The sequence below is a fragment of the Vulpes lagopus genome, chromosome 7 (assembly GCF_018345385.1).
Source record: "Vulpes lagopus strain Blue_001 chromosome 7, ASM1834538v1, whole genome shotgun sequence".
In the NCBI taxonomy this organism is placed as follows: Eukaryota; Metazoa; Chordata; class Mammalia; order Carnivora; family Canidae; genus Vulpes; species Vulpes lagopus.
Genome location: NC_054830.1, coordinates 67,992,680 through 68,014,804, shown reverse-complemented (window position 1 = coordinate 68,014,804; position 22,125 = coordinate 67,992,680). Strand labels below are relative to the sequence as shown.

The 22,125-nt window shown below is 42.0% G+C and overlaps 1 protein-coding gene across 1 annotated transcript; it reads right to left on the bottom strand.

Annotated features, from left to right (window-relative positions):
• Nucleotides 1-2,016: 2,016 nt before the first annotated feature.
• LOC121494167 (V-type proton ATPase subunit G 1-like) lies at nucleotides 2,017-2,358 on the bottom strand. The gene has a single exon (XM_041760347.1). It carries the CDS (start codon nucleotides 2,356-2,358, stop codon nucleotides 2,017-2,019), a length of 342 nt encoding a protein of 113 aa, XP_041616281.1.
• Between the last annotated feature and the right edge of the window lie 19,767 nt (nucleotides 2,359-22,125).

Sequence of the window (22,125 nt, the reverse complement as noted above, 5' to 3'; positions counted from 1 at the left end):
CAGTAGCCAATCTGGTGATGGTGGCAGCAGATCCATCTCTGTCCACAAGCAGCCATGGCAGGACCATGGTGGCACCCAGTGCCCAGTGTCTGTGGAATCAGCTGGACAGGCCACCTTCCTGAGTCCAGCAGTGAGGCTGTGGTGTGTCCTCCAGACATGCTCTGCAGTATGACTGTGCTTTGGTTCTGACCATGGAGTCTCCAAGCCTAGTTTTACGGCCTTCCAGAGACTTTGTGAGTGACCTAACATCCTTTCATAAGGATATCTTTTCTGCTTGAATTAGCATTGTTTGCAACTAAGAATCCTGATTCATACATATTTATTTTTGGTGCTGCTACATATGCATTTTGTGGAGGGATCTGATTTCAGCATTTATTATTATACACCTTTAGGTACCCTCCCCCCCAAAAAAAATAATCACACAAGCTTATAGGTCAGGCCAAATAAGGTCTTGGGCAGCTTTATTCATCTAGAGCTGTGTAGTCCAATGTGGTAGCTACCAGGCACATGTGGCTAGTTAGATTTAATTAAAAGTAAATAAAATGAAAAATTCAGCTTCTCAGTAACACTACCACATTTCAAGTGTTCAGTAGCCATATATGTCTATTAGGTGTTGGGTTTTTTTTTTATTTTTCCACAGTTTTTTATTGACACTTTTTCAGTGTTACATAGGGAAAGGTATTGAGGGTGTAGAAAGGAAAACCATGCATACAAGGGAACGCAGCATCACTTTAGATCTCAGGAAACAGTGGGCATCAGATGGGTCTTTGGGGAAATCGGAAAAGAGGAAATCCAATTAAGAGAAAGACCAACTTAGAGACAAAAGAGAGACTAAGAAATGTAACATCTTCCTGGAACCATAATAGAGAGGCTAAGTAAGCTAGGTCTTATTCTTTTTCAGGAACCATACAGTCTCTGGGAAAAGAGAGGTGGGAAAAAGGAATTCTTCAGAGAATTACTAGTTCACAGAATGAATGAGTAGAATTAGAGAGCCATTGACAAATGTGAGGAAATAGCTGTGTTTAGGTTTTGGCAGGTGGGCAGGGAGTGGCAATAATATCATAGGGCTTCCATTTATTGAATCACAGCTGTTATGTGCCAGAGACCACGCTACACCCTTTACAGAGTGATTCCTAAGCATTGCAGCAACCCCATAAGGTAGGTATCATTATTATTGTTATCATCATTAGCATTCCAGTCTTGTAGAGGACGACACTGGACTACAGGTTAAGAAGCTTGTCCTGGGGGGATCTCTGGGTGGCTCAGCGGTTTAGTGCCTGCCTTTGGCCCAGGGTGCGATCCTGGAGTCCCAGGATCAAGTCCCACATCGGGCTCCCTGCATGGAGCCTGCTTCTCCCTCCTCCTGTGTCTCTGCCTCTCTCTCTCTCTCTCTCTCTCTCTCTCTCTCTATGTCTATCATAAATAAATAAATAAATCTTAAAAAAAAAAAAAAAAGAAAGAAACTTGTCCTGGGACCCCTGGGTGGTTCAGTGGTTGAGCAACTGCCTTTGGCCCAGGGCATGATCCTGGAATCCCAGGATCAAGTCCCACATTGGGCTCCCTGTGTGGAGCCATTTTCTCCCTCTGTCTGTGTCTCTGCCTCTGTGTGTGTGTGTGCGTGTCTCATGAATAAATAAATAAAATATTTTTAAAAAAGAAGCTTGTCCTGTCCCGGCAAGTGGCAGGGTTGGGAAAAGGACTGAAGCCTGCCAGGCTCTGAAGCCAAGGTGCGTTACACATCCCTACTTTTCCACGCTGCAAATTTCCAAGAGGGGTCAGGTAAGGGTGACTTGGGAGTTTACAAATCTCCAGTGAAGTTTAAAGAACAATAAGGAGATTCAGATCTGAGCAAGATAACTTCTAAATTTCACAGAATTATTGGATCTTGCTCTTAGAATTTCCAGGGAATGGAGAGAAAGTGGGGAAGAACCAGTGAAATGGTGGGAGGTAATTTTGATTGGGGGATTTCTTCGTGGAAGGGACCTGGAAGGGAAGAGGCAGGCCCTGCGGTGGATACTAGACAGCAATCCAGTAGTTGGGGTGGACCTGGGGCCTGACGTCGCCAACCATGCCAAGAAGCTGGGCCAGGACACGTTCACAGTTTCTCTGCTGGGAGCTCTGCATGCCCTGCACCTGGCATCTGGTAGCCTGTTCCACTGAAGCCAATAGGTTCCCCTGGGAGCCCATGGCCACCTGTTGCTTGCTCTGGAACTCCTGCTCTCGTTCTCTGTAGTACAGCTCCACCTCCATCCGTGCCTCCTCCTTTGCCTGCTTCAGACGCCGGGCCTTCCTCTTTCTGGCATCTGCCACCTTCTCAGCTTGCAGGAGCTGCTGGATACCCTGGGACTGACTGGCCATTTCTGTGGTTATGGCTGATGCTGTTTTGGATGCTACCAAGGTACCAGATGGCTCCCCCACCCCCACCACACACGCACCCTCCCTAGTTCTCCCCTTTCACCAGCTCCTTGCTGCAGTCATCCACTACCCCTGGGTCTTCGTCTCTTAGGTATTGAGCAGTGAGATTTAGAACATTTCCATGACCACAATCTAGAAGTTCTTTGGATTTCACCTGTCCACCTCACTGAACCATCACAGAGAGTAAAAGACCACATTGGAGTATATTCATTGCAGCACAGACATTTAATGTTCACAGATGAGTAATCTTGCTAACCAGAGAGGATATGTTTTATTTTCAATATTTAAATTATTCTTGTTTGCTTGCTCTTTGTCTTCCAACCTCCCTTTTCCCTCTCTCTTTCTTTGCCAAACCCATGCTGGTCAATGTGTTCAAGTTATTTGGGCATATGTCATGAGTTTCTGTGAAAGTATTTGACCTGTCAACTTCACAGGGTTGTTATGAGCGTAAGAATATAATTGAGTAGGGGCTTTCATGTTTATGACTGGTATGGAATGAGCCCTGAGATGAGATGATCCTATGATTTGAATCATTTGACTTTGAGCAAATCACTCAACTTTTCCTGGGTTCCAGTTTCCTCACTGGTCAACTGAAGAAGTCGAATGAGATCATTTTTTATTTTTATTTTTTAAAAAACTCTTCTTTTTTTTAAAGATTTTATTTATTTATTCATGAGAGACACACAGAGAGAGGCAGAGACACAGGCAGAGGGAGAAGCAGGCTTCCTGTGGGGAAGCTGATGGGTGACTTTGATCACAACCTGAACCAAAGGCAGACGCTCAACCATTGAGCCACCCAGGCGTCCTGAGATCATTTAGGGTCTCTTCCTTTTTTTTTTTTTTTTTTTTTTTTTTTTTTTTAAGATTTATTTATTTATTATTTATGATAGTCACAGAGAGAGAGAGAGAGAGAGAGAGAGAGAGAGAGAGAGAGGCAGAGACACAGGCAGAGGGAGAAGCAGGCTCCATGCACCGGGAGCCCGACGTGGGATTCGATCCCGGGTCTCCAGGATCGTGCCCTGGGCCAAAGGCAGGCGCCAAACCGCTGCGCCACCCAGGGATCCCTAGGGTCTCTTCCATTACCAACATTCAGAGATTCTCTCATCCCATGTGTAATCTGGAGACTTTATTTATTTTCTCTTCAAGGGAGCTGAGAATAGAGTTCTGGGGGCTGGTGGGCAATGGTCACGGAGGTAGAGATGATATGGGGATGAGCCTTTATTCAAGATCTGATGTGCAGGTGCCCATTTTACAGGTGTTGAAGCTTAGGATGTGAAAGGCAAAATAACAAAGGGAGGGTTCAAAGCACAACCTCTTCCTCAAATTACCCAATTGTTGCATCTTTACTGCCCTGTAGTTAATGTTTAAACATTCAGAAGCAACTTGCAAATATGTTTGAAATCTGCACTTTCTCTTTGGGTGATCCAGCTCCATGCTTGGCAACTCCTTTCTTGCTCTGGGAACACAGTCTTCCTCCCAAAACACCGTGTGTTCTTTTAAAAAATTCAAGCACATATTTTCAAGTTACCCTTTTGGGTCAGCCACCTGGTCTATCCCAGCGAAAGACTACTCGAGCCCCTGACAGGGTTTTCTATTCAGGAATTCAAATGCACAGAGTATCAACCAGTGTCTAGTGAATCTCCTGCTCCCACAGCTTTTATTACCAGATTCAAATGGGAGGCCAAAGCTTCCTGAGAAGCAAGGGTATTATTCTACGTGAGAGGGTATTAAGCTCTGACGGATTTGGTAGTTGAGAATGTCTTTTTTCGCACTGTCTCATAGGAAAAACGGATGTTCTCACTGTCAATAGGGAACTGTATTATGATAACAGCAACATTTATTGTCATTAAGCATTTTCCGTGTAGGAAGTATTTTATGGACATCCTCATTTTCCAAATGTGGACACAGGCACAGAGAGGTTTAGTGACTTGCCTTGCCTTAGTGTTCACCGTTAATCCATGGCTTTGAGAGGATTTGAAACTTAGAGCTGTCGCAACCATCTTGCTACCACATGTAGATGGAAAATGATCACAGCACACAGAAGGAAGAGGTGGGAGGAACTGATGACAGTCTTGTCCCAGTGGCAGCAATTGGGTCCTAAGGTCAGCCGTGCCCAAGGCAAATCTACCTCTGCACTTGAAGTGGCGAGTGGCCAACATTTGGGGGGTCAGTTTTTCTTTCACCTTCAAGAATCCTACTTGATAGAGACTTGTTTTAATTAATGCCACCAATGCAAGGATACATAAACTTAGTGAAAGGATACGTTTAGATTCAGGAATATGTAGAAAAATAATTCAATGATTTTTTTTTTTTTCCCTGGCTAAGATGAAGACCTGTGAGAGGTGGCTCACGGGTCAGGTTCACCCCACCCCCCTTCCTCATCCTGGAACCTAAGCCCTGAACTGTAGTGGAGAAATAATTTAATGTGGCATTTCGCTGAAACATCCTGTAGATATTTTAGGTATTTGCACAGGGAATTTTTTGACCTTTGAATAATATATGTGCTGAGAAAGGTCTTGGGATATTTTAACATGTTGAACTGAGATAGGCCTGAAGGGGTTTATTTTGGTCTCTGTTGGCTGCTACTTTTTTCAAATCCTATTGGAATTTTTTAGTTTCTATGAGGACGCATTCAGGATTTTTGTTTGTTTGTTTGTTTTTACTGCAACAAATTTCATGCTATTGGATTGTCCTTGTATCAAAGGTGACAGGCAGCCAGTTGATAAACATTCCAGAAGCAGGTTCCATTAATGCTCTAGGTGCATTAATGCTGACCTGAGGTGGCCACCTGGACCTCTAGTAGGCACCTCCAACCTAATGTGTCCCAAATTGGGTGCTGGGCACTTAGAATGGACACATGCCTTTCCAACATTTCAAACATGAGCCTAATTTTTTGAAAACATAAGTACAGGTGATCATAAATGTGTATAGAGCAGTATCATTACAGGCATCTTGAAGTCTGATCTCTTCCACAGCTGGTTTTTGATTAAGGAGATGAATATGAAAAAAAAAAAGGAGATGAATATGATAAAACCTACTGCATCAGCCCTTTAGTGGAGGAGACCGTGATTCTGCTTTCAGGGCCGAATTAGAGACCTCAGCTTAAAGCTGGGGATCAGTTCAGAGTGGCTATTTAGCCAAAAACTTGAGACAGATTTACCCAGAATGCAAGTCCCCTGGCTGGAGCTTGGCATCTCTGGAAGACCTGTTAACCTTTCTGTGCAATTGGGTGACCAGAAAATACATTTCTGTTAGAAAAAAAAAAAAGAAAATATATTTCTGTCCCCTAAGACCTTTTGTTTCCTAAAAAGACAAACTTGCATGGTGGAATTTTGTAGGGGAGAATGCTATGACTTTGTCTTAAATTATATTAAGCCTGATTTTCTTCCAAAAATAAAAGCATGTGAGCTCTCTTTGTCTTGCTCACTGCTGAGTTCCTAGAGCCTGTCGCAGTGTTTGCATACAGCAGGTATCCAATATTTGTCTCTTGAATGAAGAAATGCACTAAAGTGGTGAGTAAATGCCTTAAGGAGACAGAAGCCACCTGGCCCGGGAGATTTTGGAGCTGAGTAGCAAAGGATAAGTGGGGGGTCTTGGTGAAAGAAGGGAGCATGGATGGGGGAAAGGAATCACAATAAAAGGAAACAGTCTGCTCAAAGGAATGGAGGCGTAGACTTCAAGGACCTAATAATTCATAGCAGGAATCCATGAGTAAAATCTTGCATAAGGTAATAAATGACAAACTTTCACAAAGTGCAAATAAAACCCCAATTCATAAATGCCCTGCTGTGGACATTGGCCAGAAGTTGGACTTTAGACACAACATACGCATTATATTAGGCCAATTACCTTTGTGAGGTGATGAACCATTTCTGGAAGTTGGCAGGTTCCTCCCTGCTGGTTTTATAAGGCTATTGCATAATGTCGACCTATTCTAGAATGTTGCCTGGGGCTGCCTCACCAGGAGTACTCATGAATCAAAGACCCGTCAGGAAAATACACTAACCTTCTGTGTTTGATAAAGTGGGAAATTCTTCTACAGTTGGTCTTTGGCAAACTGCCAAATTTTTGCCAATAATGTTCTTCTGAGACTATGAACCTGGCTTAAGAAATCCAAGACAACTTTTAGAAATAACTGTATCACATCCATCGTCTTTGCAGAAGTTAGTGTATACATACAGAGTCCTTCGGGAAGAGTGATCACCCTTTCTCTCCCCGTAGGATGCTCCACAAAAGCTAAAGGGGGGTTCAGTCATTTCCAAAGATCAGGGCGCTGGGCCCGCTAGATTATATACCCTACACTTGTGAGGCTGGGGAAGTCGGCGATCTTTCTAACCAACCGCATATCCTGAATAGTACTCATTTACCAATGGGGGGAAAAAGTGTAACATCCTTGACGCAAACCATCTGGTGCCAATTCAGATTGCTATTCCTGAGGTGCTTGCCTACGGTTTCCAGTTAGGGACCATCAAATGCTAACCAACCTTTCTGGAATATGAATTTTTATTAGGTACTGCAGATGTTAACTAAGCACATGCAGAGTGCACATGAAAGTTAACATATATGCATATACATACAGACACACACTGTCTGGGCTGAACTATTTTAAAGTAATTATAGAGGAATCGGTACCTTAATTCCTGATTTTTTTTTCCCTTAATGGCCCCATCTGTGCCTCTACTGCCAATGAATAATGGAGTCAGTAAGGCTGCATGAACAAATCAGCTTATATTGGACATGTTTCCTCTCTTTTCTGCGTCAGATGATGGTGTTCTCAAACATCTTGGAGTAGCTTAGTTTTCAGCAAAGGTAACCTTTATCTTTTCCTTTCCACTTTCTCCCTCTCCCAAAAATAGAGGGAAAAAATGATTCATGGCCCTAATACCTTAATTTCCCTTTCGTTGTATTCACTAGAAAGAATAGTGGACTGAATTTTTAAATTAAAGTAAAATGATAAATTAGGATATTCTTACCTTTGCATTATTAGACTACCTAATTATCCTTCATCACAATGGGCCTCAGGTGTCAGTTCTGTTAAGCTTAATTTATTACCAGTGGTAATTAAATCTTAGAGATTGTATCGTACAAGGTTTAATCATATCATACTGTTACATGTATTCTGAAGAGAGTTAAAGTTAGAGTTAACACCTGGGCTGCATCACATATGCATTTACAGGTACAACATGCATCAGGAGAGAAGAGAGAGTAAGACCCCTGTCTTGTTTTGGCCTGAGGTGCCAAGGTGTGAGGTGACCTTGGGTTTGATTCTTGTTCCAGCTATAGGGCTGGATGGGGACTGCAGATGGTGCCACAAAGGACATCTTGGGCAGATGGCCAACCAGGTCTGTGCCTTGAGAAGCCCAGCACCTTAGTGCCTTCAGCAGGACTCATTTGGCACAAAGCACAATGAGACGGGAAGATTCCTATGAGACTAGACTTCCTCAAGGCAAATTCAAGCTACCTGCTTCGTTGTGTGTGGGACTGGATGCTATGCAAGGATCAATGACAGTGAAAGACTACACATAAGAGCAATGATCCTTCCATATGCTCTTTGCCCTGTGTTTTCCCCAAAACTCTTGAGTACATTGCTTTAGAAGACAGGCAGGGTACGATGGTGTGATGGAAACAGCACCAGCTTTAGAATCAAGCTAGGAAGCTCAGTGTGTGACCCCTCAGTGTGTGAGCAGCTCAGCCACAGTATCCTCACCATGTCCTCACATGTTCATTGTATATAATAACAGCTTTGTGACAAGATCTATATGATGACTAAGGAGACACCCCTTAAGAAAAAATTAGATTTTACTTATAATTGATTGCTGTCACCTAAGGGGAAGAGGTGGATGATAGTCATTAGAAGACTTTTTGTTTGCTTATTAGATTGATGGATTGTGGGATTGCAAGTTGGGAAGAGTTAGGATGGAGGTAAATTGCTTTCACTCATTCCTTCGACACATGGTCAGTTGGGATGTGAGTGAATAGGGGAGACAAATACCCGGATAGTACCGTTTACCTTTTAGTTAAGGGAGGTAGATAATATGTAAATAGTCAAAAAGAAAAACAATATAATGTTTGCAATGATGAGTGTGCTAGGCAGAAAAAGCCAGGGAAAGGGGTAGAGATAGGATAGCGGGGAGGGGGCAGGGAGGTGTCCATCTAGACAGGCTGCTCAGAAGACGCTTCTCTCTGGGTCATTGGAGCAAACCATGCAAAACTCATGATTAAAGAGTGTTTTGGGCAGAGGTCGCTGAAGTGAAAAGACCTGCCGCTGGGATGAGCCAAGTATGTTTGCTGAATTTTCCAGGGAGTTCAACAGACCAGGAGTGAGTAGAGTGAGGGATTCGTGGTAGGAGGAGAGGACTGAAGGGTGGGCAGGGTCCAGTTATGTGGGGAGGCTTGGACAAGAGGTTTGGATTTTATCCTGAGTGGGGTGGGAACCACTTGAAGGGTTTTTAAGAGAATGCTCTGGTTGATGCTGCATTTAAAAAGGGTGGGGGAGGGAACTAGAAGGAATTGGAAGCTGAGACACAGGAGTAGAGTGATTTAGGTGCATCTTGGAAGAGGATCGAGGGGAAACATACCCCCATTGCCTTGGCTAGAGAAGGACCTTGAGGAGAAGAGAAATGGCCAAGGTACATTTCATTAGGTTGTTCAGAGTGTGGTGTGTGATGGAAACTCTTACTTCCTCTCTCCTAGAGAAGCTTCAGGAAGTTCTTCCCTGGTCAACAGTGCTTTAGGGTGAGTGGAGCCTGTATGGTGAGTGTGAGATGCTACATCTGACTTGACGGCAAAGCAGGGTGAGAATAAGTGTGACACATGTGTAAACACCCTAGCACATGCAAAGCAGAAATTCATTACGTATGCCTTCCTTTCCCCATCCCTCATCCTTCGTCCTTGCTTTGCTTTCATTTAGTGTCTAAGGTCATCTCCTCATTTGTGGAATGACATTGAACCAGCCTGAGTGCGTCCCTTTCAAGGATAACAGTTTATAGTCCTAGGATTCTCTTATGCCGCATAGAAGAAAACTCACTCTATGTAAATTTGTCCTTAATTTTAATCATGGCATCTCACATAATCATTTGGGGATCAATCTGGAAATCATCAGGGGATTCCTCTTTCTTTTAACCGCTCCCCCAGATAGTGATTGTGTAACCACACAGAGGAAAGATTCTTGCTTTTGATGCTGCAGGGGATGGAAAGTTGCTGCCATCTGCCACGTAGCCAGCACCATAATTTCTTTTGCACCACAAAAGAAGGCTTGGAGGAGACTAGAGGATGGTTCTGGGTAGCCCCGACGTATATCCAGTGGTGAGTGCACATTGCCTAGGGGAGACGCAGCCACGTTTGAGTAGTCCCCTTAAAGAACAGCTAAAACAGATTCTAGATGATTTAACCTTGACTTAATGAAAGCCCAAGGGAAAGACCATAATTACAACCTACTTCTCTTTTTCTTGGCAGAGTCTAGAGTCCATTTTGTTTTCCTTTCACTTAAGGTACCCCTCCTACTCAATTATCTGCTTTTTAGATAGCGGCTTTAAATGTTTTAAGAATCTTACAGTTATTTTTCCTCTCGTCTATATCCTGGGGAATCAATCTGGACTGCCACAAGCAATACATCATAACTGGCACCCTGCAGCTGGTCGAAGGAGAATAAATCACAAATTGAATATTTAACCTAACAGGACTGTGCTAATAGACAGCCATTAGGCACATGTGTCTATTTAAATTTAAATTAATTACAGTTAAATAATGTTAAAATGTAGTTCCTCAGTCATATTAGACACATCTCAAATGCTCAATAGCCACATGTGGCTAGCATAGATATAGAGTATTTCCCTCAGTGTGAGCAATTATTATTTTTTTTTTTAGATTTATTTATTTATTCGGGAGGAGGAGGGTCAGAGGGAGAGAGAAATCCCAAGAAGACTCTCCACTGAGCTCAGAGCCTGACATGGGGCTTGGTCTCATGACCTTGAGATCAGGACCTGAGCTGAAACCAAGTAGGACATTTTAGCTGACTGTGCCACAGGCACCCCTCATTGCAGGCAATTTTATCTGACATCCTCTTCGAGGAGTTTTAAGGGCTTGGAGTCAAAAGAAGAGTTCTTTAGAATGGATAAAGAGGCAAGAGGTTCTTGTCAAACAGCTTCCATGACATTTTAATTTCATACCCTTTAGCCACTGACATCTTTAGCAATGGATCTGTGTGCTGGAACCAACTGATTACCCCAGGGGAAGAAAAGTGAAGCTAAGTTTCCTACAATTTCCAAAGTGTTGGTGTTCCCAAGAGCTTAGGTTATTTTGCAAAGTGGCCAAGAGTACTTTCAGCGGATGGAAAGAGGAACCCATCTACTGTAATCACAAGGCCCTACTGCAGTGAACTCAGCCATTCTCATCCCTGGAGAAATAGATGGAAGCCTTCCTGACAAACATATTTACATTGGTCACTTGAAGTAGAGAGCAAAGCAGCTTTCCAAGTGTGAGACTCTGGTGGGCCAAGCTGTTTTTCAAAGAATATAGAGGAATAATGGCAATTCTCTTTCTCAAATACCATGTTGGTCAAGATGAGGCAAATCAGAACTTTACCTTGTTCTCCAAGCATAGTTGAGAGACTATGTTCTTGCCAGCTCTCTGTGCTCTTCTCTTGACTCGGGCAAGTGATTCTGGCTATTGCCCCTGGACACTAGATCCACAGGCTTTTTCCTGGAGTTCCTTTGTGGCTCATGCTGATCCTGCTCTCTGGCAGTTCAAACTCAGGTGCAGCTTGGGCTTACCATCATTTCTGACATCTTAGTGCTGCAAGGAAGACACATTGTGCATATATGCCTACTTGCATACTTAGCACGGTGTCCGAAGATTATTGGAAGCTGTCGGTCCAAGGGCTTCCTGCATCTGTTGACTTCAATTAAAAGGCAGCTTCATGAGACAAAACTCCAGCTCAAATCATGTCCTGCAGGGAGCCATGAGGCCTGAGTCCAAGGACTTCTATTTTTAAAGCTGTAGAATTGGGCACAGAATGGTTCAGTAAAATGCCTGTAGTCACACAGCAAGTTAAGTAGAATAAACGAATGATTTTTTTAAACTCGAATTTCTGTTGCATGATTTAGAACTTTGTTCCCTTCATTCTGTTCTACCCTTTATAAAGATGGTTTGTGCGCCCAGGGGAAAAGGGAAGATGGTGTAGATACTGATTTTCACTTAATAGCTTTTCCTTGGAATGTTTATTAGTTTCATTCAAAGCGTCAGTGGCAAGTTGGCCTTCATGCACCTTGTCATCGTGCTGACAGTGGGAAGAAGAGAAGCAGGACAAAGACTCATTTTTTCCCTGACCTTCTGGACAACAACTTGGGTTAGCCTTCTGTTTGTGTGCAACAGGCTTCAGAGGACAGGCCATCTCTCTGGCTCTCAGATGTTAAGGAATGGGGCCAAATGTGAAGAAGAAAGCCAAGTAGGCGTTTCTCCCATGGTGGTTATCTTTAGTCTATGGTGAGATCATTTCCCACTGTGAGAAAGTTGCCTGTTCAAGGGCTATGGGCCAAATTCGCACTGGTTTATGGAATCTGGAAAATCACCAGTCATCCCAGCTTCGAGGATCACACTTCTTCAAGGCATAAGCAGGGTTAAAAATCCCTGTGTTTTTACCTTACCTTTGTCTGTCTATATGGAAAATAAGTCCCAGGGGCCTGGTCTTTTGACCGGAAAATGGTTATAAACATATATATTTGTGAACGCATGTATAAACACACTCTGCAGAAGCAGTCTCTTTTTTTCTATAGTGACTATGAACATGAGAGCAATTGATACTTTAGGTTTAAATTGAATGAGTTGATAATGCATTAGAAGACATGTTCAAACAGTGGTCTAGACGTTATAGGACTTCTTTAACAGTCACCACAGCCAAACACTAGTCCAAGTGAAGTGAGTTACCTTTTCTTCAATTTTAGTGGAAGGCAGTGACATGCAGCCACATTCGCTTCATAAATGAAAGGATTTGACCACCATTTTCTGAAGGCTGGGTTAAGCATCTTTCCCCTTTGACCACATCTAAAATGTTGGTATGAAAGTGCAACCCTTGTGCAGTTAGCAGAAAAGAATGAAGTAGCCTTAAAGAACTGAAGAGCTGCCCAGTTGGGCCATATCATTTGCATACCAAGCCCAGCCATTCTAATCTTTAACATCACTGTGGGAGAACTAGAAAGCATTTGAAAATTGATTAGGAAGGAAGACAACATAGCCAAAGATTCTTTTTTATCTCCCAGGAGACATGGTTTGGGAAGGTCTTTGCCCGGAAACATTCTTTCTCACCCTAAATCCTAAGAGAAACAAGAGGAAGGCTAGGGATCACTGTTCTGAACTGAAGGCATCAAAGGGGGCCTGGGAACCGTCTGATCAGAATGGCTTATGGAGATGTGGTGGAAAAGACAGAAGGCCCAGGGGTCAGTATGACCAACATACAGGACCAACAGCTCGGGTAGCCTGAGGGCCCATCACAACTAGAAAGGAGTGACCTGTATCTTTGTCCTATGACAGCACAGCTAGGACTCACTGACTCCATGACCATGTGGCCAAGGGTGAGGTCTGGCTTGATTTTGCAGAGAAGAGTCATTGCTTGACTCTGCCAAGCGTGCATCTGAAGAGAGGCAGAGGTAAATGAAATGTTAGAGACAGCAGGAGCAGCAGTCACTGTAAACGGAAATGAAGCAAGCCAGGGGTCCTGCCACAGACAAAAAGAAGTAAGCCAGACGCATAAGAATGAAAGGTCAAAGGAAAACAGGACCAGGGCTAGAACTGGGGCTTTGCTAATTTTAGCCAGATACACTTACTGACCTCATAGTAAGAGGAATTGATGATCCAGCAAGAATAATAACTAGTTAAGAATAATAGCTAGTTAACCCACACTGTAATTAGTACATTTTGCCCCTACATTGTTTAGCAAATCTATAAGTAGTTTACCCACAGGGTTCCAAAGCACGTGCTTTCAAAGAACCAAATTAAAGAACCCCATTCAAACATTATTACTAATCTAAAAATGGATGGTCTTCATCCAGTTTTAAGGTTTTATTCTAGGTTTTCTTGAAGCCTTTGGAACCCAAAATTTCTGGGACCAGGTGGATGGATACCAACTTGCCTAATAAGGCATTAGTGCCTAGGAATGGAAAATCTTGTTTGTGTCTTCGAGATGGCAGGAGACATGGACCATCATTATGTAATCGGCCTTTAATCCGAAGGACACTACTGCTGTACTGCTGTCTCTATATAGTTTCTGATGTTAGTATTGCCAAAAAGAATACTTATTCATTAAGCACCAGCTATATGCAATCGACTGTATTTGCCACACATTTCTTTACATAATAATGTTGTGTTTTGCTCATTGCATATCTGGTAGGTAGAACTTCTGTGTCCATTTCATTTTATTTTTAAAAAGATTTTATTTATTTATTTGAGAGAGAGAGAGATAATGAGAGAGACCATGAGCAGGGGCAGGGGAAAGGGAGAGGTACAGGGCTCGGTCCCAGCACCCTGAGATCATGACCTGAACCAAAGGTAGACGTTTAATTGACTGAGCTACCCAGGTGCCCATTATTACCCCCCCCTCTTTTTTTTTTTTTTAATTTTTATTTATTTATGATAGTCACACAGAGAGAGAGAGAGAGGCGCAGAGACACAGGCAGAGGGAGAAGCAGGCTCCATGCACCGGGAGCCTGACGTGGGATTCGATCCTGGGTCTCCAGGATCGCGCCCTGGGCCAAAGACAAGCGCCAAACCTCTGCGCCACCCAGGGATCCCTACCCCCCCCCCTTTTTAAAGAAGATTTTATTTATTTGTTCATGAGACACACACACACAGAGGCAGAGACACAGGCAGAGGGAGAAGCAGGCTCCATGCAGGGAGCCCGACGTGGGACTCGATCCTGGGTCTCCAGGATCACACCCTGGGCTGAAAGCAGTGCTAAACCTATTGAGCCCCCTGGGTTGCCCCATTTCCATTTTAAGGATAAGGATATGGTGGGGTAAGTTGTTAAGTAGGATCTTCCTCCCATTTTCTCACAATTGCCCCTAGAGCCTGTTGCTGAGAACTTACAGTTTGGAGAAACAACAGCTGCCATCGAGGACTTGCTGACGTGTGCGCCATTCTTGAGGAATGACCAGAAATAAAAGACATAGAGCTAGGAAAAGAAGAATAAAACTGTCTTGCTTCACAGAATAATGGTTGTTTATATAGAAAATGAAGAAATCTACAAAAAAGTAACTCAGTGAATTTAACAAGGTCTCAAGATAAAAGGTCAGTGTATAAACATCCTTTTCTATTATACTAGCATTGAACAATTGGAAAAGGACTTTTAAAAAATGTTCCACTTATAAAAATGGAATTCCTGGAAAGCATTAGGATCTGACTGATTTCCTTAAGGGAGTCAGCTATCTAGGCAAGTGAACAGAGAACAGTTGCTAGGAAAATAAAGCGCTCTTCACTTTATTACTTCTGAAGAGTTGAGATGACTTAAACAAGCCTTTACACAGACCCAGAGTGATTAACTTTCCCCACACCACACAGCTAAGTCTGTGAACGGGGACGTGTGTTCTGGCTTCACTGACTGAAAAATTTATTGTTTTTTCTCCCCCCACAACACCCCTGTTCTCTCCATGTGTACTGGGAATGGTGGGAGACTGGATGTACTCTCCATTCCAAGTGCCCAAAGGTTCAAACATTCTTCCCGAACTCCTAGCATTTCCATTTGGTATTAGGTTGGCTTTCAAAGTGCCATACTGTAATAATATTATCTCATATTCACATAATGTATTTTTCTAAGCTTTCCCATATATTTGACTCTCAAAATAACTTGTAGGTAAAGAAAGGCTGAAACGATCTGTTTTATAGATGATATATAGATAGGCTCAGAGGGCTTTTGTCTCCACCAATGTCATATTGCTTACAGGTTCAGAGCTAGAAATGGAACAAAAATCTGCTTTGAAAATATCTGTTCATAAAGAGCACCAGACTTGGCTGACATGGACAGATTTCATTAATTCAAATAGTCAGATTGTTGACTTAGAATGTGTCTGAGCATTGGGATCTATTTAAGGAAATGCAGGGTGTTACATCTGTTTACTTATGTCAATGATCCAATAAGATGGCGAAAGGGAAGCTAGGCCTCATGTTTTAGAGAATGCCATCAGTTGTACAAAGAAATAGCAAACTCGTTTGCAATAAACCTATTTTTAAAAAATGTAGATGTCACAATTGAAGTCTTTACTCATAAAAAGTTGAACTCTTCCTCATCTATGGATATAGAGATCGCAAATTCAAAAAATTTCAGAGTTGGAAAGTGATCTCAGTGTTCTTCCAGTTGAACCCCCCTCTTTCGCAATTGAAGGAGATGAAGTGCCAAGATTTTAGCTGATTGCTTATGGTCACACCACTAATTAATGATGGAATTGGTCCTTGAATCCAGAACCAGATTCTAGTCTAGTCCTGTGGTAATACACCTCAAGTGTGGGAACAGTTTCCTCTGTTTTTAGTTTGTATTGGGCAATTTTAATAATAACTTTCAGGTCTCTGGTCTTGAATGGTTGTGATTTTGGAATGCAAATGATGGCAGCTCAGAAACCCTATGCCTGACCCTCTGGAGGGCCATGAGAGAGGACTGCAGAACATGGTCACTCCCAGGGGCTAGTCCACCCCCAGAACACAAAGGCCAGTCTCACATATCACTTTGCTCTATGACTTCTCATCTTAAAGGGCTTCTCAAGGCTGGCCACACAGGCCCTTGAAAATATTGTGGAGTTCTTTGAAGTAAGTTGTTTATTTTTCCCGAAACACATCTGCTAGTCGTCTTGTTTGTGTGTTAAAATGCAAGTGTTTTGGCTGGTGGTTAGAAAAAGAAGCCTAATCAAAAATAAGTATACCAATCTACTATGATATTTCTCATCAGATGTACCATCACCTTCTGTTCATTCATTCAAACTATTTAATGGGTATTTACTGCATGCTAGAAACTGTTCTGCTTACTTGGGAAATAGCAGTGAGCAAAACGAAGTCCTTTGCTATCAAAAAGCTTTAATTCCAGGAGAAAGGGACAGGCAATAAGCAAAGGTATAATTAGTTTTTTTTATATGTCAGATGCTGATGAGTTCTATGACAAAGAGGCAAGGGTAAAGGAGGATAGGGAGTGTGGTATAGATGGTGGTAGCAATTGTGATTTTTCTATAGGATGGTTTAGATGCCTAAGGTTAAGGTAGCGTTTGTGCAGAGACCTGATGGAGGTAGAGAAATAAGCTGTGTAGCTACCTGGGAGAAGAACTTTCCAGACAGAAGCAACAGTAAGGCATGGTCTCTGCATTAGGAGACCACTTGGTACGTTCAAGCAACAGCAAAAAGGCCTGCCTAGCTGGAGTGGAGTGAATTAGGTGGACAGTGATGGGTGTTGAAATCAGGGATGTAGCCAGGCCACACAGGCCTCATAAAACAATTTAAGGGATCTTTCCCCCCTTTTATTTTTATTTTCTTTCAAAGACTTTATTTATTTATTCATGAGAGAGAGAGAGAGAGAGAGAGAGAGAGGCAGAAACACAGGCAGAGGGAGAAGCAGGCTCCACTCAGGGAGCCCAATATGGGACTTGATCCTGGGACTCCAGGATCACGCTCTGAGCTAAAGGCAGATACTTAACTGCTGAGCAAAATGGGAAAGCTGCTAGTGTCCCATTTTCTCCCCCTTTTAAAAGAAGTTTTAAAAATTGAGAAGGTATAATTTACATATAATAAAATGTCCAGGTCTCAAGTACGTGTATTGAAGGGTTTTGGCAATTACATACACTCTGTAATCACCACTCAAAACCAGATAGATACAGAACATTTCTATCACCTCAGAAAGTTCCCTTGTGACATTTTCTTTTCTTTCCTTTTTTTAAGATTTTATTTATTTATTCATGAGAGACACAGAGAGAAAGGTAGAGACATAGGCAGAGGGAGAAGCAGGCTCCTCCCTGGGAGCCTGATGTGGGACTCGATCCTGGGACTCCAGCATCACAATATGAGCCAAAAGCAGATGCTCAACCACTGAGCTACCTGGAGGCCCTCCCTTGTGACATTTTGCAGTCAACTCCCCACCCAGCCCAGAGGCAACCAGGGTTCTGACTTTTATCACGATTCTTGAACTTCATCAAAAAGGAATTATACAGCATGCATGCTTTTGAGTCTGGTTTCTTTTACTCAATGTGATGTTTTGGAGACGTCCCCACGTAGCTGCTTATATCAGTCATTCATTGCCTACTAGTATTCCACTCTATACGTATGTCTTAGTTTATCTGTTGTCCTGCTGGCAGGCATTTAGGATGTTGCTTGTTTTTGTCTATTTTGAATACAGTTGCCACCAATCTTCTTTTTTCTTTTTTAGTACCTTCTAACCACCTCTACCCATTTCCCCTGTCCTTTACCCCCCACTTCTGGCAACCATCAGTATGTTCTTTATTTTTGAGTTTGGCTGTGAACAAGTCTTTTTGTGGATATATGTTTTTCTGTCTCTTGGGTACATATGTAGGAGTGGAACTGCTGGGTCATAGGGTGTATATGTTTAACTTTATATGAAACTGTCAGTTTTCCCAAGCGATGCTGTCATTTTACACTCCTACTAGCAATGTCTACGAATTCCAGTTTTTCTACATGGTCACCAACATTTGTCTTGTCTAGTATGTTTGTTTTGTTCTAATCATTCTGGTAGTTGGAAATGCTCCTCATTGTGGTTATAATCTGCATTTATCCGCCAACTACCGATAATGAGCACATTATCATTATGAAAGCTTTTTTTTTGGCATCTTCATATCCATTTTTTTAATGAAGTTTCTGATCATGAGTTTTGCCTAGTCTTTTAAAATTGGGTTGATTGTCTTTTTATTGTTGTTTGTAGGCATTAAACACCCTATATTCTGATAAGAGCCCTTTAATCTAACTACCTACTTATCAATCTATTATTATTATTATTTTTAAAGATTTTGTTTATTTATTCATGACACACACACACAGGCAGAGACACAGGCAGAGGGAGAAGCAGGCTCCATGCAGGGAGCCCAATATGGGACTCGATCCTGGGACTCCAGGATCAAGCCCTGGATCCTGGGACTCCAGGATCAAGCCCTGAGCCGAAGGCAGATGCTCAACCACTGAGCCACCCAGGCATCCCTCAATCTATTATTTATACAAGTCTGAAGCTTGCTTATTTAATTTTTAAAAGATTTATTTATTTGAATGACAGAGAAAAAGAATGCACATGAATAGGGGAGGGGCAGAGGGAGAAGGAAGGCTCCACTGATTGAGGAGCCCAAGGCAGGGCTAAATCTCAAGACCCTGAGATCATGACCTGAGCCAAAATTAAGAGTCAGACATCTAAACAACTGGGTGGCTCATCCAGGTGCCCTATTGCCTATTTGTTTTCTTAATGGTACCTTTTCATTGGCAGATATTTTTAATTAGATCATATCTGATCTACTTTTTTTTTTTTCTTTTATGGTTAGCACTTTTTGTGTCTTGTATAAGAGATATCATTTCTCCTCCAAAGTCATGGAAGTATTTTCTTCTAGGAGTGTTATGGTTTTAGCTTTTAGGTTTACCTGTAAGATCTGTCTCATATTAATTTTTGTGTACACAGTAAGGTAGGAGGAAGATGCAGATACCCAGTTCCAGCATAGTTTGTGAAAATGCTTTCTTTTCCCATTAAATTGTCTTGGCAGAAGGAGTTTGTTTTTTTATTCCAAGTAAGAAGAAAGCTCCTGGAGAGTTTGAAGAGCTCTCTGAAGGCAGTTAACATTTTCTACCTTGCATAGTAGTTGTTTATGTGCATATCTTAAAACACATGGACATATATTTTGAGACAGGCTCTATACCTTGCTTGGATTTTCATCTCCAACTTTAGCACCCAACATACTGATTGGTACATCATAGGTACTGAATGAATCAATCAGTGAATTCCAACAAATGACAAAGTTAGTTTTTTGTTTCTTGTTTAGTACGTGGGTACACCCATTTGTTTGTGCTCTATATGGTTCCCACACAGACTGTGACCATTTCCATTTAGGTTCGTTAGTCTCCGATTTACAGGGCATTTATAATGTGTACACAGGATTATATATTTCTTTGATCCATACTGCATAAGCATATGCTGGCCCCTCACATGGTTAACGTAGCTTCTATCTTTGTTCTTGTTTTTACTTGTCACATTTGGGTAGAGAAGATTAAAAGGCATGTGTGGACTGCAGAGGCCTGGCATCTGGATTGTACTCTTGTTGCAGCTTTTCCCACTCACTCCTAAAGTGCCCAGAAAGACTCAGATACAAGAAGGAACACTTACCACAGTAAGTGGTAAGTTACAGTATGAACAGTACTGAACAGTATGGTTGTCAAGTTGCCTGTTGCCAAGGCCTAGGAGTAGTCTCCCTGAGGGAAGAGCAGATGTGGACAGAGTGCAGAAAGGCCTTTTATACCCTCCTAGATTCTTCCTTTTGAAGGAAAAGGAAACCATTGGTCTATTCCAACCAGAAAACTGAGTACCCCTTCTCTTACTTCTGAGAGGCTGCTTCCTTTTAAGACAGCCACAAGGCTGTTGCCTATTCACCCTTCCTTCATTATCCACCAACCTCAATAACTCCCCCAAACCAACTGGATGGAAAAAGGAGAGAGACCTTCCCCGTCCCCTGCCCCCTCTCAAAGCATTTATAATTCTTCATTGCATCCTGGGAAATGCAATTCCATAAGTTCAACACTCAGGTAGGTCCCAGAAGTATGATTTTTGGCAGAAGAAATCTATATGCCAGAGTTGTAGTTTCTCATGTATATTGAGTCAAAGTCTCAAAGAATCAGACAGTGGGGGTAAGAGGACATGCCCTCTCAGGGGAGCTGCATTAGGATCTGGAATTTGGGTAGAAGCTGTACATCCACGTGTCCTCCAGCTGATGACCTCGCCATAGAAATGAAGGGTGGGTACTGACAACGCCAACTTCATGCCATGTATGACTGTTGACACTAAATCCAAGGGGAACTCACCTTGTTTAAATAATCATACTGGAAAAAAAAAAAATACAGAAGACTACTTGGAGCCAGTAGAAAGAATTGCTGCAGACTCCTGAAACAGGAGAATCAATTTTAAAAATTTAGCAGAAAATGAGATCTCTGAAAATTGTCTATTGTAGGAACCAGAAGAAAATTTCAAAAAAGGTACAGAATTCAAAACATCTTTTGAGATTTAAACCTTTCTTAAGGCAAGGAAGACGTTCTATCTTGCATTATATTATGGTTGTTTATGATGTGCATTTGTCTCTCTCTCTCTCCCTATACGGATTCACACGTACTTTGAGAGCAGGGGACATAACATGCTTTAGAACAGCACTCAGGACATTGTAGATTCTAAATGAATAGTGAATGAATTACAGGAGGTGACAAAATATGCTCTTTGTTTCTTGTTTAGTGTATGGATGTACTCATCTGTCTATGTTCTATATGGCCATTAAAAAATAGAAACAGAAAATCCCAAGATCATAGGGATAGGGAGGAATGAGATGAAAATGAAAACAAGAGATGCATTAAACATACCCGAAAGCTAAAATCTTATGAGCAGAATGGAAATCCTTATTGGAGGTAGTAAATAACTGAACTGAGCCAGTGGAGGACTGAATGTATTACTGGAGAAGATAAATTAGAAATCTCCCTTGGAATACAGAGGAAAGGGGAAAAGATGGGCAACGGGCAGGAAAGATATTGTTAGATAGGGAGGGCAGGGAATGGAATTCCAACCCAGAAATAATAGGTTTTTGGTTTTGTTTGGTTTAGTTTGGTTTCAGTTATAGAATTTAGTGATTCATCACGTTCATATAACACCCAGTGCTCATCACAAGTGCCTTCCTTAATACCCATAACCCCACCAGCCCATACCCTGCCCACCCCCCCTCTAGCAGCCCTCATTTTGTTCTCTGTAGTTAAGAATCTCTTGGAGCATCAGAGTGGCTCAGTCAGTTAAGCATCTAACTTTTGATTTTGGCTCAGGTCATGGTCTTAGGGTAATGAGATTGAGGCCTGTGTCAGGTTCCACACTGAGCATGGAGCCTGCTTAAGATTCTCTCTCTCCCTCTCCCTGACCTCTCCCACCCCTCAGCTTATGTGTTTCCTATCTCTCTAAAAAAAAAGTCTCTTATGGTTTGCCTCCCTCTTTTTTTTTCCTCTTCCCTTATGTTCATCTGCTTTGTTTCTTAAATTCCATGTTTGAATGAAATTATATGGGATTTTTTTTCTCTGACTTATTTTGCTTAGCATGATATGCTCTAGCTCCATCCATGTCATTGCAAATGGTAAGATTTCATTCTTTTTAATGGCTGAATAATATTCCATTATATATATGGAAAATATACAGATGGAATATATATATGGAATATATTCCAATACTTTATAATGGAATATATATATATATATATATATATATATATATATATATACACATACACACATACGTACTACATCTTTTACATCTTCTTTATCCATCCCTCAGTTGATAGACATTTGGACTCTTTCCATAGTTTGGCTATTGTTGATACTGTTGCTATAAACATGGGCGTGCATGTAACCAGTAATTTTGTATCCTTTGGATCAACACCTAGTAGTGCAATGGCTGGGTCATAGGTTAGCTCTATTTTTAACTTAAAAAAAAAAATAACCTCCGTACTATTTTCTAGGGTG

Bases quoted from the DNA above. Each gene is read 5' to 3' on its own strand.
- LOC121494167 (XM_041760347.1), bottom strand. From the start codon at position 2,358: ATGGCCAGTCAGTCCCAGGGTATCCAGCAGCTCCTGCAAGCTGAGAAG.